The sequence below is a fragment of the Motacilla alba genome, chromosome 1 (genome assembly GCF_015832195.1).
Source record: "Motacilla alba alba isolate MOTALB_02 chromosome 1, Motacilla_alba_V1.0_pri, whole genome shotgun sequence".
NCBI lineage: Eukaryota > Metazoa > Chordata > Aves > Passeriformes > Motacillidae > Motacilla > Motacilla alba.
The window spans coordinates 30,121,636-30,138,063 of record NC_052016.1 but is presented as its reverse complement, the minus strand read 5'-3'; the positions used below and the strand labels follow the sequence as shown (position 1 = coordinate 30,138,063).

General features: G+C 43.2%; 1 protein-coding gene and 1 long non-coding RNA gene across 2 annotated transcripts; one reads left to right on the top strand and one right to left on the bottom strand.

Annotated features, from left to right (window-relative positions):
- Nucleotides 1-331: 331 nt before the first annotated feature.
- TIPRL (TOR signaling pathway regulator) lies at nucleotides 332-7,753 on the bottom strand. The gene is made up of 7 exons (XM_038141360.1): nucleotides 7,527-7,753; nucleotides 4,989-5,168; nucleotides 4,065-4,164; nucleotides 2,828-2,959; nucleotides 2,340-2,435; nucleotides 1,593-1,655; nucleotides 332-905 (listed from the first exon to the last, which is right to left on the bottom strand). The coding sequence occupies exons 1-7, from the start codon at nucleotides 7,625-7,627 to the stop codon at nucleotides 756-758; spliced, it is 822 nt and encodes a 273-aa protein (XP_037997288.1). The 5' UTR covers nucleotides 7,628-7,753; the 3' UTR covers nucleotides 332-755.
- Nucleotides 7,754-7,815: 62 nt separating this feature from the next.
- Nucleotides 7,816-15,279, top strand: LOC119702788. The gene is made up of 3 exons (XR_005257445.1): nucleotides 7,816-7,970; nucleotides 13,816-14,099; nucleotides 15,096-15,279. It is a non-coding gene; the product is annotated as an uncharacterized LOC119702788 (long non-coding RNA).
- Nucleotides 15,280-16,428: the final 1,149 nt, after the last annotated feature.

The following is a 16,428-nucleotide window of genomic DNA, read 5'->3' as shown; positions in this document are numbered from 1 at the left end:
CCAGATCTGCCCTGAGAGTCCCAAAACTGCCCACAGAACTCCAGCTGACACCAGGTAATCCAGCATTTGTGAAGAGACTTAGCAGTGTCTCTCTGTTAACCTCCAGTTCTCCTGCTCTGGAGTTAATGCTTCACAAATAGTTTTTACCTTTATATAGTGTCAAACAAATATACTTTTTTCCCTACACTTAAACCTATCTCAGATGAAATGAATATTCTTAGGTGACACTCTGGATCAGAAACTACAAGAAGCAACTTTGTTGGTTACCAGGAGGGAAAGCCAAGCAAAATGGGTAGTTTAGGACGGACAGATCAAAATAAATGCAGAGGAATTTTTTTTTTTTTTTTTACTGTGGATTATTTCTCAATAAAAATAAAATCATGCCAGTTTTACAACTCTGGTAGTTTCCTAGTATCTGAAGCAGCAATAACAAAATCTTCATAGAATTGTAAGTGGATGGGGGTCCAGACAATACTCCTGCCTGCTTGGTGAACTAAATAGAACCCAGACTCCCAATAGTCATTTCTCCAATGTTGAAAACTGTAACTCACCACCAGTCTGTCATCAACTCCAAATACAGGTTAAAAAAAAATCCAAACAAAAAACATCATTAGCAAAACCCGCTTGAAATGTTTTCTCTCAAGGCTACAGAAAAATTAGCCAAATTCTTCATTCCACTAGTAGTGAAACAGCCTCCAGTCAACAACTGCGATCACATAATCTCCAGTATACTTCAAGTCCTTATAAAGTCACATTTATTTAGACTTAGCACATGTGGTTTCCAGTGATGTTTCTGGTTTAGGCTCCAGCTTCTCTGGGAATTCTAGTTTTTCACAGATTGTCTCCTTTATGGGTAGATACTGAGAGATCTCGTTAGGTTCTGTGAACAGGGAAGGTGGAACATTCTAAAAAGCAAAAATTTTACATGAAATGAGTGAAAGAAAAGAGGGGATAAGAAAAAGTATTCCAACCCCAAACTATTACAGACAACTTATAATTTACTGGATGTAAACAACACTACAGGCAAACTTCTTAGAAGCAAATGAGAAGTAAGGGAGGAGGAAAGGTACAAGAAAATGGAAGTTCAGGCATTTGTCACAAATAAAAATCAACAGCTGCAACTCCAAATGTGCTACAAATTATTCTGAGCCATTACTAGAGTTTTAAGGTGGCCTATTAACCTCAAATTTTTGAGAAAAACTGAAAGAGTCTATTACCAAACAGATCTTAACCCCTGATACAACTTGGAAGCACACAAATTTAACACATGAAATTTAACATCATGGGACATGGAGTACCTGATTTTGCAGCTGAACAGTTCCATGAAAAAATGAAATAATAAAAACATTTTATTAACTCAATAGTAGAAAAAATGACCTAATTCCATACCCTGTCATGTGATCTGAGCATTTACAAAATGTAAATCTGCTCTAAAATCACCAAAAGAAAAGCTGCATAAGCAGAAAGAACTTTCTTCTGTATTAATTCCAAACCAAACAAAGAAGGACTTAGAGACACAGTATTTTCTATGCTGACCATAAAACTAAAAAGCAGACAGAAGGAAAAGAATCAAAGTTTTAAAAATGCAATACCTTTAGACTTGATATTTTGCTTTCCCTGGATGTGTATTCACGCAACATGTAGGTCTTGTCAGCCTAATGGAAAAAAGCAATCATCTGGTATCAGTAAAACAAGCATTTTAAATACATTTAATTCAGGAAGCATTGGAATTCAGTTGACCACAAATTTTCACATAGGAGAAGAAATGTACATTCATATTCACGAAGACAGATGACAACAATGTTTTTTTTTCCAAAAACCACCTGTGTGCATGTTTAAAAAAATGCTATAACTGAATATGCTTGTTAATTTTTACTCAGCTAGAACTCCTACACATCTACACAGAATTACCAAAATACAAATCTTAACATCCTGTATTATTTGTGAGATACCAGAACTCAATGTACTATGGACAGTTATTTGCATGTTACACATGCAGTCTAACTCTATTAGGTAAGACAAAAATAACATACTTGAAGACAAGACACTATTGAACTCTTTACTGCTGCCTGGTTTTCCTCTTGTACTTCCTTCTCTAATCTGTGTCTGTCAAATGTATTTAAATGATTACATCACATGAGGGGTAGCCTACTCTGCTCATACACAAGGCCTCCAGCACTTGGTTGCTAGCTCAGCACCACCACAATAATAAAATACACTCAGAAGTTTCTGTGCTCCCAAACATCAGTATTAAATTAGAGGAATATCACCGGGTCACTGGAAGTAAAATGGCAAGGGAACCTCTGTAAAGAAACTCATGATGAAAAGTAAGGGTTTACCTCATGATGAAGCCTTGTATCATTCATCCTGATGAGTACCCCATCAACTCGCAAGAAGAACCGCAGCAGCACAAAAAAGCTGGAAGGCATAACTCTCTGCAAAAATAAAGATGGCCCATTCAGCACCTTACAAAGGCTTACTTTAAGCATGTACTTGTCTACATCAGATATTCATAATATAAGACAATATGAGAAGTTTTCAAGAATGAAGTCAAAGTTTGGGCAGTTGATTTGCTACAGCTATGATGGGCCGGACTATTAGGCAGGACGCAGGAGGGATAAGATTGTCCCCTGGAGCAAATGACAGATGACAAAGGTTTCAAGACAACATAATTTCCAGTAAGATCATATTTCTAAGAGCAAGGATGAAGAACTTTGTGCTTTAAAGTTTAAATCCCAGAAGGAACAACATGCAAAAAGCAGCTGTGTTTTGCATTAATCTGCCAGCTGAGTCCCTGGGTATCTTTTATACACCTCCCAATACTCACTACTTTCACACTCAAACTTGATACTCCATGATCATGGAGTTCATCTTCAAATAGGAGTACTTCTTCAAAAAACATAATTTGTTCCCTGGCTTTCAATTTCTCTGTATTTATGTGTTCTGTTGTAGCAACAACCTAGAGAAAAATATTAAAAACAGTTAGCATATTAACTTTTTGCCAAACTACATAAAGTTTGTCCTGATATTTTGAATTCCAGTTTTAAAAAGGAGAAAACTTCTCAGGCACTAAGCTTAAGACACCCCAAATTTCTAAGAGAAAAAATTAAAATCAAAATTTCCAAGAGTTTCTTCTTGGAAGTAACATCAAGCAAAAACAAAAACTAAGAGTGGAAAATTCTAACTTAACTTCTCTCTGGGTACCAGGCTCAGTAGGGCTTCAGCTGCAAACAATTCTGCTTTCTTTCAAAACATTTGAAGATGTCTTGTGTTTAACACACGTATGAGAAGTTCAGGTTTATCAAGAGATTTCTGTGCATTTAGCACCCCTAGCCCACGACACATCTTGAAAATTATTCTAGTAAAGCCTTTCCACAGAAATCAAGTATCTGTATGTTTTCCATCTCATGGTCTCCACAGACACTTCTGGTATCCAAATACTATGGACCAACATTGTTTATTTCTATGCTGTACTTTTAATTCCAGCACAACTCAAATGATCTCTAACTAAAGCAATTCTAGTGAATTAATACAGATTATCTCCTTAGTAGCAAGCAACCTGTAAATGCAGTAAACAGAAAGTGGGAACTTCAGTCTTATTTTCACAAAAAAGAAGACGTGGGAGGGCCTGTGAGTTTAAATATGAGGAGTTACTGAGCTGCTGTTGCAGAAAAACTTCAGCCCATTGAAAGCCGCCAGGTCAGAAAGACAAACATGCAAGCAGCAGAGCATGAAGGCACTACAGAATGACACAGCTGATAGTTCTGCTGTACATGAGCAGTTCGGGGCTCCAGAGCGGCCCCCAGCAAGAGCTGAAGCCTCCCATGTACTTTAATCCTAAAATGCTTTAAGACACCACCCACCCTCACAATTATAATAAGCCATTATTTGATTAGGATATAATCATAAGCTGAGAGACATGAGAAGCCCAAATCACACTTTGAAATGAGAAATTACAAAGCACAAAAGATTTTAAAGAAGCCTACTGAAAGGTAAATGACAGCTTTAAAAAAGTTTGACTGAAGCAAGATGCAGTCAGCAATTAACAAGAAGAAAATTATTACCTTTAATGTTGCAGTATCTCCCAGCAAAGTTCCTTTGTAATCTGTTGTGTAAGTCCAGTCATATGGCTTGACAACTTCCTTATTGTGCTCAGTCTCACTCCTCAACAGTGAAAGAGAAAACAGCTTTGTAGTAATTACTTTACAGCAAGTGTCAAAAAATTACAACCTCGCATAAGACTGTGCATTAGAATTTCAACACTGTTCCTAACGAAAAACAGCAGCATTGTCTGAGCTGCAATCACAATGTCAAGACTTAATCATGGTTGCACATCTGTTTCCATAATAACTTTGAAAACAATTATGAGAATTCTTGATCTCAGTTCTATGACTCAAAATAAAGATTCTCATGCAATATTGTTGAAAAATTTGTATTTCAAGATCAATGTTTCTTTAAGGAGGCAGAAAGTGATCTCTTGACAACACACAGCAATCATTAACACTGCAATTTAGCTTAATTTTCATTATATCTTTGCTTGGTTTCTGTGCTTTATTTCCAGATGCTCTACAACTAAATTTGATAAATACTAAGCATCATAATTAGTTCTCATGCATGGTAACTGTTCTGCTTTATTCCTAAGGCTAAGATTTTGAACATGTACAGCACTTTGCAACACCACACAATACAGTCTTGTAATGCTCGAGGGTCTATGAGTTTGAATAAACAGAAACAGCATTAAGTCATGTTAAACTTGACATTTACTTTAAGAAAGCCATGACACAGCTCAAAAATACAGCTGACCCAATTTAACAGAAAGGATGATGACAGCACAGAAAAGCAAAGTGACCTCTGTGATCACATGCTGTATCTAGGGTAGAACCAAATGCAATGTGGTCCTCAAGAGTTCAGTTTGTTCCTTTAACTACTGTATGACAGTTTCATACACAACACACCAGTACTTGCCCACTGGTGATAAAATACCGTACCTGCTCTCTTGCCACTCCTCTGCACAAGCGACTTTGATCATACCTTGACAATTATTGACACATTTTAAAGCATCTGTAGCATTGAACTCAATTCCAAAACCATGGTCATGCTGTATTCTTAGGACATTGTCTCCAAACATCATCTCTGGCAAGGAAGGCATTTGTAATTCATCAGCCAACCTGCAGAGAAAAATAAAAGAGGCATCAGTCACCTGATCACAGCTCAGTGAAAGCAGTCTTTGTTTTGGAACAAGGATTCTTTAGATCATGATAACTTAGAAGACACATCACCAGGTTAATAATTTCACCTGAAATGCAGACTCATTGATCTGAAGTGACTTTTCCACCAAAAAAGTACTCCTAAAACATTCCTTTGCCATCAGGCTCAGACAAAATTCTCACACATGAAGAATCAAGAGTATCTGAGAAGCATGCAGAAGCCATTTTCCACTTGTGCTAGCAAATGCCTGGATGGTCAGTGGATCAACTTCAGTAGGTGCTCAAAGAAACTTGTAGGAACAAGGACTCATTGTAAGCAAGTTTGAATTCACTGCACAATGATCCATACCTCCAAATTTAGAAGCCTAGAAAAAAGATGCTTAAAGACAACCCTGGCAGAGTATGTAAAAAGTGCAGAAGACACTACTGTACTCTGCTGGTAGAAGACACATACTGGCACGCTTCCTAAACTTTTCCTCCTCACCTACCCGACTTCCCAAGACCAAAAAAAAAAGGAATATCTGACATCTGGAGAGGAGAAAGCTTTAGGAAATACACCTATTTGAGTGAGGCGAGGGAGAAGAGTGTCCTAATCATAATGTTCATATTGGTACCAAGGCATTCCTGAACTAAAGTTGCTATTTCTGTAACCCTGAATAAAAAAGAACAGTGTCAACCTAACTAAAATAAAAATAGTAAATTCACAGACCTGGAAAATAAGACCCTATGTTTTTCCCAAAGAAGGCAGAATAACATTATGAACTTTTCCATTTCATCAAGTGTAGGAACCCTTGACCTGCAAAACCCAACCCCTGCATAGAAAAGAGTTCTTGGCTACGGCATATTTAATCCTTCACCTTTCCACACAGGTTGCTGAGGGATTTTTGCAATATATATTTGCCAGAAATAAAATTCTTATAGATACTAATGATGTTCCCCAAGCAATAAAAAAGACAAAATGGGTCGCTGTGACCTTGTTGCACCTCTACAACTGGCCTCAGCTCATTGATCCAGCCTGTCCAGATCCCTCTGCTGAGCCTTCCTACCCTCCAGTAAATTAACACTTCCACCTGGCTTGGGGTCATCTGTGAACTTACTGAGGGTGCACTCAATCACCTTGTCCAGACCATCAAATAGATATTGAACAGTACTGGCCCCAATACTGAGCCTTGGGGAACACCACTGTTGATGGGCCACAAGCAGGATGTAACTCCATTCACCATCACTCTTTGAGCTCACCCACCCAGACAATGTTTTATCCGGCAAACAGTGCACCCATCCCAGCCATGAGCAGCCAGTTCCTCCCAGAGAATGCCTTATTAGCCTCAGAAAAGGTAAAAGCAAGATAAATAAAAGTACATTTAACAAGACTAATGAGATTCCTATGTATACTGAAATTTATTCCAGAAAATGAAACCAAGAAATATCTGCCAAATCCATGTGTCTTTAAGGTCAGTTATGGCACAGCTGAACTCTTCAGTTCCACATTAGCAAATCTGACTTAAGTACTTGATGCTGATACAGGAACATTTCCTCCAATGATTTCACTGGATTGGAAAGTCCTACAAGAAGAGAGCAAATTATAAATTTTTAATGAGAACCACTATCTTAAAATACCTATTACCGAGACATGGTATGAGATGTTAAAAATATTCTTTTTCAAAAGTAATTTAAAAAAAACAGGCTTCTAATTAGCAGGTCTCAGTTCACAGAGATCCAGAGATCCAAAACCATTATAATCATACAATCAGGATGGTTTGAGTTGGAAGAAACCTAAACGTCGAGTTCCAACCTCTCTGCCATGGGAAAGGACACCTCCACCAGACCAGGTTGCCCAAAGCTCCATACAACTTGGCCTGGGACATCTCCAAGGATGGGGCATCCACAGCTTATCTGGGCAACCTGTTCCGGCGACTAACCACCCTCACAGCCAGAAATTTCTTTCCTAGGGCCCAATCTACATCTCCTCTCTTTCAGTTCGAATCCATCCCCTTTTCCCCATAACGCATGCCCAAGTAAAAACTCCCTCTTCGTCTTTCTTGTAGGCTGCCTTCTGCAATCATTAAAACAAAATTTTGGAAACTACCTGTAACCCAAATCGCCCCCGTTCTCCAGCCAGAGAATCAAGCTTGAAGAGAAGGAACAACCTCGGGGACCGAACACTGTCTCCCCCGCCCTGGGAACGCTGCGCGTTTCCTTCGCAAGGCCACCCGACGGCCCAAGCCCGCAGCCTCGCGGTGGCTCCCCGAGCAGCTGGGAGGGACACCGAGCTGTGCTGTGCTGCGTCCCCCTGCCGCCCCGGCCCGGAGCCCGGCCCACCTCTCGGCCTGCGCCGACTTCATGATGTGCGTCCGGGCGGCGCTCAGCTTCCACGGCCCGAAGGTGAAGTCGCGCCGGCTGCTCTGGAAAACGGGGTGCATGGCGGCCTCCTCTCTGCCGAGCAGAAGGCAGGAGGCGGCGGAAGGGGCGGAGGTGGCGGAGCCTCTCTCCTCCCGTCTCCCCCTGCACAGCACTCACGGCAGCGCTGGCGCCCCCGGAACCGCCGCCCCGTGGCGTTTCCGCTTCCAGGGCCGCGCGGCGCGGAGCCCCAGCGGCGGCGGCATCCTGGGATATGTATCAGGAAGAGCGTTGCCCACGGGGCGAGGTAGAGGATCCTGTCCTCCAGCTCTAGTGAGCCCACATCTGGTGTGTTCTGTCCAGGACAGCAAAAACATGGAGCTCCTGGAGCGGGTCCAGCGAAGGGCAGTGAATGAAAATGATTAGGTGACTGATCTTCATTAGGTGGAAGGGCTGAGGAAGCTGGCCCCGTTCAGCCTTGAGAAGAGGTGGCTGAGAGGGGCCCTCATCAATGTGTACAAATATCTAAAGAGAGGATTCCAAGAGTATGGATCCAGGCTCTTCTCGGTGGTGCCAAGCAATGGGACAAGAGGCAACAGGCAGAAACTGATACACAGATGTTCCACCTGAACATGAGGAAGAATTTCTTTAGTGTGCAGTGACTGAGCACTGGAACAGGTTGCCCAGAGAGGTTGTGATGCCTCCACCACTGGCGATATTCCAAACCTGTCTAGACACAGCCCTGTACCATGTGCTCTGAGATGACCCTGCTTGAGCAGGGCGGTCGGACCAGATGACTCATTGTGGCCCTTTCCAACCTACCCAGTCTGTGGTTCTGTGAGGTGATATGGGGGGCAGATGGGTGAGGAAGGGGGTCCACATTTCTCTGTGCTGCTAGAGCCACCATGGGGAGAGTGGGCTCTCTAATCTTCTCTGACCAGGATGAAGAGCCAGCAAGCTCACCCAAACCCCCGTTCCAGTGAAGCTGGGCTGTAGAAGCCAGTGGAGAATGTTTGTGTTCCCCACAAGTGCTTGTGCCTCTAGCCACTCCCCCATGTGTACTTTACCAACAGCAGTGGGACAGCTGGGTAGGAGCAGTTTTGGGGAGCTCCGAAGCCTCTGGTGGCCCTGGACCATCTCCAGGCCCATACTCACAGTTGCAGCAAGCATTACCTGGCTCCATCACACAGGTGCCCTGTGCTGTGTTAGTACACACATGTGTGTGCACACAGAATCACATCTGGGCAAGGTTAGAATGGGGCACAGTGGATCATCTGGTCTAACTTCCCTGTTCAAGCAGAGTCATCCCAGAGCACATGGCATAGGATTTTGCCTTGACAAGTCTGGAATATCTTCAGTGAAGGAGACGCCACAACCTCTCTAGGCATCCAGTGCACAGTCACTTGCACAGGAAATAAGTTCTTCCTCACATTCAGGTGGAACTTATGTGCATCAGTTTTTGCTCATTGTGGAATCTCTTGTGCTGGTTTGATACATTTTTGAATGCTGTCCAAAGATGGTCTTTTTAAAATGTCAGAGTGCAATGTTGTAGTAAGCTTAAAAAAGTCCTGTAGAAAAGTATCAGTAGAATTGGTTGAAAATGATACATCAGCTTAGTATTCCAGCACTGATGGGTGGGTGCTTGTCTTGCTTTTCTGCATCATCAGAACGGCAGACTAACTCCCTATGGACTTCCCCTGGTTTTGGAGTCGGCGGGAGAAAAGCGGCACTTAAGCGATCAGCAAATCCCAAACTTTATTGATAGCCGCACATACTTATATTGGTGTTAATGAGACTAATACATATTGCAAAAAGCGAGCTCATTATTGGTTAGTTGCTTATCAGCCAGCTGCACCTAGTTCTACATTCTTGTGGGTATACTGTTACAGCTTTTCTGTGTTTCTTCATATTTCTAACCTAAGATCATCCTCTTTATCCTGCTATTGTAACAAGGGCACAGCATCCCTGTCTTACACTAATTGCTAGTTCCCATGCTTATCTCCTTCTTGTTTAACCAATGGTATTATGCCGCCGTGACCTTTCTCAGCTAGCCAGCTGTTCACAAAATCCTCCACACTTCCCCTGTTTTTCTGTTGAACAAGCATGGTCTGATTAAATGCAGCAGATATCATCCTCTGCACTATGTTCTGTAATCATATGCAAAAATAAGGTAAAACTAACACTACTAACAAAGCTATAATGCCTACGATAATGCTAACCTTAACAATAGAGCATAACCACGATCCCAGGCCTAAAGATTTGAGCCATCCATCAATACTGAAGCCTGATTCTACCTGTAAGTTTCCAGTTAGCCTTCACAACTCAGAGAGTTGGGAGTGGATGGATTGCGAATGATCAGAGAGGTTCATGCAACACATACCCTCGAATTCTTCACAGGCATGGCCTTGTGCAAGTAAAAGGAAGTCAATTGCAGCTCTATTTTGAAGCGTTGCAAGGCAAATAGAATCAACATCAAGCAAAAGGCTAGAAAGTGCCAAAGAGGTGGCATTGGTTTGTTTAGCAAGCCAGCATCCTAACTTATTTAAAATGGCATGGGCACTTGCCGCCGATACTCCTGGAGTCAAAAAGGATGCTGCCACTATGGACCCTGGAGACCAAAATTTTCTAACACAGCTGCTCGGGTCCATTTAGCAGGTACCCACAAGGATTCTGTAGGGGTAGAAATACAGAGATATCTGCGGCCCCAATATAATACCTTAGCAGGACCTTGCCATTGCCCTGTCTTAGGATCCCTGTATTTTACCCACACATCCCATTTGTGACTTCTGATATGGATAACAGAGAAAGGATATTTTCTCAACTTAATTGCCCTCTGTAACTGTATAAACAGCTCCATCTACTTCAAAACAGTATGTAACCTCCTGTTTTGAACCTCTTTTATAGAGGCATCTTGTATTCGCTCACATACTCCTGCAACATACAAAGAATCTGTCACTTTATTGAGAGGTCCAGAAAAATGCATTATGGCCCAAACAACAGCCAATAACTCCATCATTTGTAAAGTATCCGATTTGGAGGCCTGGAGAATCTGATGGTGCCATTGTCCCTTTTCCTGCCAAGTCACTGCAGCAGTTCTGGATTTTCTTCCCGCATCCATGTAGGCTGTGATGGCATCCAACAGGGGTTTCTGTGACCTTTTTGGGCATTGCATCCAACCCCACTGCCCTATCCAGTTCAACGGTATATTGGGAATATTATCAGTGGCAATCACGCTTCCCGGCTCCCAACAGCGCCTCTTGTAATTCCATACTGTTTATCAGGCACCAGGTCAATGTATCTTTCTTCATTGGTATCCGTATCTGATCAGGCTCCTTTCCTGTAATCTGTTACGCCCGTTCATGACCCTTCTTAAGCAAGTCAGCCAAAATTTCGATTTTTTGAAGAAGGGTCTTATGCTGTTGAAGTGGAGGAGATATCCATTCCAAGGCCCATGCCTCCCCCATTTTTCTGTCTTGCTGAGTAAGTGCACCCAGTAAATATTTAGTTCCACACCAGACTGTCAGCTGTATCCCCCGTATAATCAGCGTCTATTACCCCAGTTAAAACAAATTACCCCATCATGGTGGCCGATGATCGTCCCAGTAGCAAAGCTCCCATAGGTTGTCCATCAATAATGATTGGTCCCTTTATTCCAGTCGGCACCTTTTCCGGTTGGGTGGTCATCAATGTTACCTCTACTGAGGCTGCCACGTCCAGCCCGAGGCTCCCGGCAGTGGCTGGTTGTAGTGGGGCTGAGCTGAGGTGTTGACAGCGGTGTTGTGGGTGTCCGACCGGTAACATTTGAATCGGCCAGTAGATGGAGCCTGCGGAGCATTTGTTGCCGCTGCTTGTAGGGGTGCAAGAGCAGCTAACACCTGACTCTGTGAGGCTGCTGCGTGTTTCTGTAATCCTACTCCTAACTCCTTAATAGCTTCTACTAACATCGCTTGATTACCTACGGGCATATTTACCAATCATTCTAATGCTTCTTCTATAGACCAATTAGCTCCTAGGGTACTTAATATGTTCCTCATAGTCTGGTTGCAATTCTGGAGTGCACATTGTTTCAACAAAGCACCTTTCATAAAGTCAGGGACTCCTGCCCGATCGATAGCAGTGGCTGCCTTATCTATAAAAGATCCAAATGATTCATCCTTCCTTGCTTTATTCCCATATAAGAGGGAACCCCGCCTGGTTCTTTTATCTTGTCTATGGCCAGTCGTACCAGGCGGATAGCCTCCCTACATTTATCAGGACCAATTAACGCTTGCGCTTCCATATGAAGAAAAGGCTCTAAACCCATTAGCTGCTCTAGGGTTATTCCGTGTAGCGGGTCGCCTGGCTGGTGTGCTGTTGCGATACATTCATGGCAGAGTGCTTGCCAGTGTGCATTAAATAAGAGCTGCTGATGCTGAGTGAAGATAAGCTTTGCTATTCCTCTGCAATCAGCCGGCAGTAACACCTGAGTCCCCCAAATATAGTCAAGCATTTGCTTTACAGGCTCACTAGTCCCCTCAAACTGACTAACTGTGGATTGTAATTATGACAGTAGCTTCCAATCCAGGGCCGTAATTGTTGCTTGATACCCGCCCCCTGCCAGAGGTGTAAATACCGCCGGATAAGCAACATCCATAGCTGCCGCTATAGCCTCACTGTCCCCAGTATCCAAGATCTCTTTTGCTACCGCTGCCCACGCCTCCCTTCGCTCTCGTGCAATGGCCCCCGCTAGGTCACTTTCTGCCCCAGGGATCGGCTCAATACAAGGAGGAGGAGGGGGAGGGTCTGGCCATGGTACAGGCGGTATGGATGGTGCTGCTACAGCACCCGTGGGGGTGCTGCTAGAGAGCCCGTGGGGAGAGGGCTGCTGCTTGAAAAAGGAGCCGATGTTGGTGGCAAAATAACTGTAGATGTGGCAGGGGGTAACGGACAATCTGACAAGTCCCCATAACTCTTATTCTTATCTGGAGCTATACTAGCTTGCCGAGCAGCTTTCTGTTATGCCTGATGTTGTAATAACTCATTGTGCACGACTCACCATAGCTTTCCCCAACTTTTTTGCAGTTTTATCCTCATCTATAGCTGCCTCCCACAGCTTGTCCCCAAACTTACGCCACTCCGTTAATTCATGCACTATATGAGGATATTGAAAAACTCCTTGTGCATACCCGTAAGCTAACAACCCAGGAAGCTCTTTCTGCAAATCTATGCCCTTAACCTGACACTTTTTAAAAAAGCAAGTAAATAAATCATATGCTGCTTGCCTTTCCATTTCCATTTTAAATCATCACCGCTGTTGCAGCCCCACAAGGTCACGGCAGCACATATAGGCGAGGCTCTCCATTGAGGTCACCTAGGGCGCGGCACCTTTTGCTTTTCCAGTAGTGCTTATTCGCCGTCCTTGCTGCGGTAGGACCCGAACTTCTACACCAATCCACCGTGGTATCACATTACGGCTATCACGTCGGGGTCACCAATTTGTTGGAGTTGGCGGGAGAAAAGCGGCACTTAAGTGATCAGCAAATCCCAAACTTTATTGATAGGCACACATATTTATATTGGTGTTAATGAGACTAATACATATTGCAAAAAGCGAGCTCATTATTGGTTAGTTGCTTATCAGCCAGCTGCACCTAGTTCTACATTCTTGTGGGTATACTGTTACAGTTTTTCTGTGTTTCTTCATATTTCTAACCTAAGATCATCCTCTTTATCCTGCTATTGTAACAAGGGCACAGCATCCCTGTCTTACACTAATTGCTAGTTCCCATGCTTATCTCCTTCTTGTTTAACCAACGGTATTATGCCGCCGTGACCTTTCTCAGCTAGCCAGCTGTTCACAAAATCCTCCACACCCTGGCACAGGAGCAAGACACACAGTCCAGCTCCTGCTGTTGGAGCATTGTAGCAAACTGAGGCAGCAGCCACAGGAAACTGAAGTCCACAGCATAAAAAACTCCACAGAGCAAGCAAAATACAGCACAGCTCACATCAGGACAGTCACCCTTGGTGCTCAAGGGTGTTATAGGTAAAATGCCACTTAAGCCAAATCAACAATTTGTGTGAGCCAAATTATTATAATAATAAAAAGATAAAATTTATTTCGCATTTGGGTTACATTTTATGCCAGCCACAAATAAAAAGGACAGAGTAAAGCCCGGGACTTTGACTCTGAGTGTACCTACCAATTCTGATGCGTGAGGGGGTCAGAGCTGCGTGTCATCCAGAGTATGTATGTAGGTAAAATGCTTAATTGGCATTTTTCCTATAACAGACTTGGTGACCGCCGCCGTGATCTGATTTGGATTTCCGGAGGATCCTCGTCCCCCAGAAGGGAGGCGCCCCACTAACCTCTTAGCGGCCCGACTGGACCAGGAGGGGGAATCCCACAAAACCAATCAGATTCAGAACACTAAAAAGAAAAGCCACGATCTAGGAAAAAATGGGCCCGTTGCTTAAGCTCTCAGGATATTGGAGACGAGCTCTCCAAAACCGCGGCTAATTCTTTTCACTTGTAAAAATCTACGTGCACGAAGAGTCCACGCAAGAACAGGAATCGTGAGTATTGTGTGGTTGAGTGAGGTGTGACTGAGCGTGTGTGTGAGACCTGATTATTTTCATGGAGCAAGAGCGGACCCCAAGTTCGTAGTTCCCTATTTCCGAGAGGAAAAGGGTCGGGCGAGGGGGAAGGGAGTGGGGGCTCATACACGTGTAAACCCCAGAACTTGGGTGGGCTCGGGAGATTGGTCACGAGAGCGTCTGGAAAGGTTGTTCCCCGGGACGCAGGAACAAGGGAAACCCCCAGATTCTAGGGCTTAGGTGAAGCCCAGGATAAAGGACTGAGAGCACAGCGCCAGTGAGAAAACCTTACAGAGCAATTCACTGTAAGGCTAATAACACTGGTAAACATAGGAATCTAGTTCAAACAGAAAAGCCCCTAAGGCCTTCCGAGTGAAAACTCGGAAGAAAACCCCAAGGTAAGCAGGGTCCCGGTAACACGAGAATGGGACAAAAAGAGGAGTAAGGAACTTAGGAAAGACCAGGAACAAACCGAAAAAGGAGAGTGGAGGAGTGTTATGGATAGGGTCAAAATTCATAAATTAATTAGTGTTATAGTGAATGTAATATAATTATGAAGTATATTAGAAATAGTTATAGGAATAAAGAGTTGAATTCTATTATGGGGAACCTTGTCTGGACATGTTTTAAGGAAACCAGGGAAAAGTAGCCAGCAAGATTGAGAAACCGGCACACACACACACACATATACCATACAGGAAGACCATATTTACGTGTGAAACAACACAGTAACACAGAGTTTCGAGGTTTTAGTTAAGCAAAGGATTACGCCATTGACAGTACATCTGGCTACCAATGACCGGAGGGAAGGAGGCAACACCATTCAGACTTGTAATCTGTTTCTGGGAAATCTCTTAGTATGAAAAGGGATTTCCAGTAAGGGATGTTTATCTTGTATCTGGACTGTTAACTGGGATATCTCTCTCAACATGGGATTTTGTGTATTGTAAACATGATTGTTTGGGTCCCGTCTAGCACAGGACAAGAAGTCGAATTATTCCCGAGATATTGAGAGCTGGACCATCTTTCATCAGATAGCATTCTCCTGGACCGGAGAAGCTTTTGGGACTCACTTGATTAAGAAAAGGACAAAGGACATCCTGGCCTGCTGCAAGAAAAAGAGTATAAAACCTGAACTCGAGATCGCTATGGTGTGCCGCTGCACTCTGGAGCCAGCAGGGCTCAGAGCTGCGCAGCGTGTCACCCAGGGTCTATTCCCGGGCTAGACTCTGTCCGATTCGTGGCTGACATAAATTTTGTCATTTGAACGTGAAATAAATTTTATACTTTATTATATCATAATTTGGCTCTTGCAAATTATTAATAAAATTAGATTGGCTATTTCATCCATAACAAGGAGCAAGCGGCGAGACGGCGCAGGGCTGCGCACTCCCCCCCCCCCCCCCCCCCACCTGAGAAGAAAAGCTGCAGTTCTTTTTTTTTTTGTTTGCCTCAGGCAGGCAGCGCGGGCTGGGCCCGTGCTGCAAACAGCACAGTGGGAGGAGGGAAGGATAACTTGAGCCAGAGAAATGTTAAAAAAAAGCCCAAGGGCGTAGCAAATCAGCTAATCAGCTGAGAGACTGAAACTTCGCGGGCTGAAACTGCAAGTTGGAAGGTTGTTTTAAAACATTGACAAGATGATAGGGTTGTTAGCTGGAGCGAGGGTTTGACAGAGCATTTCGGCTGGAAATAATCAGCAAGCCAGCAAACAAAAAGTTAAAAATGTTCAAGTGCTCTCTTTAAAGTGGTGTGAGTCGCTGCTTTTGCATTACAAAGGCTCTTTGTGCTGCAGCAGCTGTTGCATGTACCTCTTAAAATTGCAGAGATGCTATACTCAAAAGGTACAGATGTGAGATAGAGAGTTTTAATTTGTGGGAAAAGTCATCTGGTCCTGAGACCTAGGACGATTTTTCTTTTAAAGAGAGAGGAGTAAAAGGTGGCAAGATCCTACCAAAAAGAGTTACCAATGAATTTTTTTTCCTCTCCATGCAGTTTAAATCCATAAATTTCTGTAAGATCAAACTGGTGAATGTTCGTAATATTAATAAGAAGTTAGATCCAGACCGGGTGGCAGAAGTTATAGCCCTGTCTCCTTCACGATCAAAGAGGGGAGATCAGATAACTGCTGGGATGTCTGAGATATTGTAAGCAGTGAGTTAAAAGAGTATATACTGAGAAGAAAAACATCAACACTTTTAAGAAAATATTAGGGAAACATGCATCAGAAAACCCAAGTTTTGTGTAATCATTTTCTCAGAAACTGTGGGTGTATTAAGATTTTTAGAATAACAAAAGCAAGTAATTTGGA

Excerpts from the sequence above, each read along its gene's own strand:
- TIPRL (XM_038141360.1), bottom strand. The coding sequence starts at position 7,627 with ATGCACCCCGTTTTCCAGAGCAGCCGGCGCGACTTCACCTTCGGGCCG. Across the intron at positions 5,169-7,526 it reads AAGTCGGCGCAGGCCGAGAG|GTTGGCTGATGAATTACAAA; the intron begins GTGGGCCGGGCT and ends TTTTCTCTGCAG. Across the intron at positions 2,436-2,827 it reads CAAGTTTGAGTGTGAAAGTA|AGAGTTATGCCTTCCAGCTT; the intron begins GTGAGTATTGGG and ends TTATTTTTGCAG.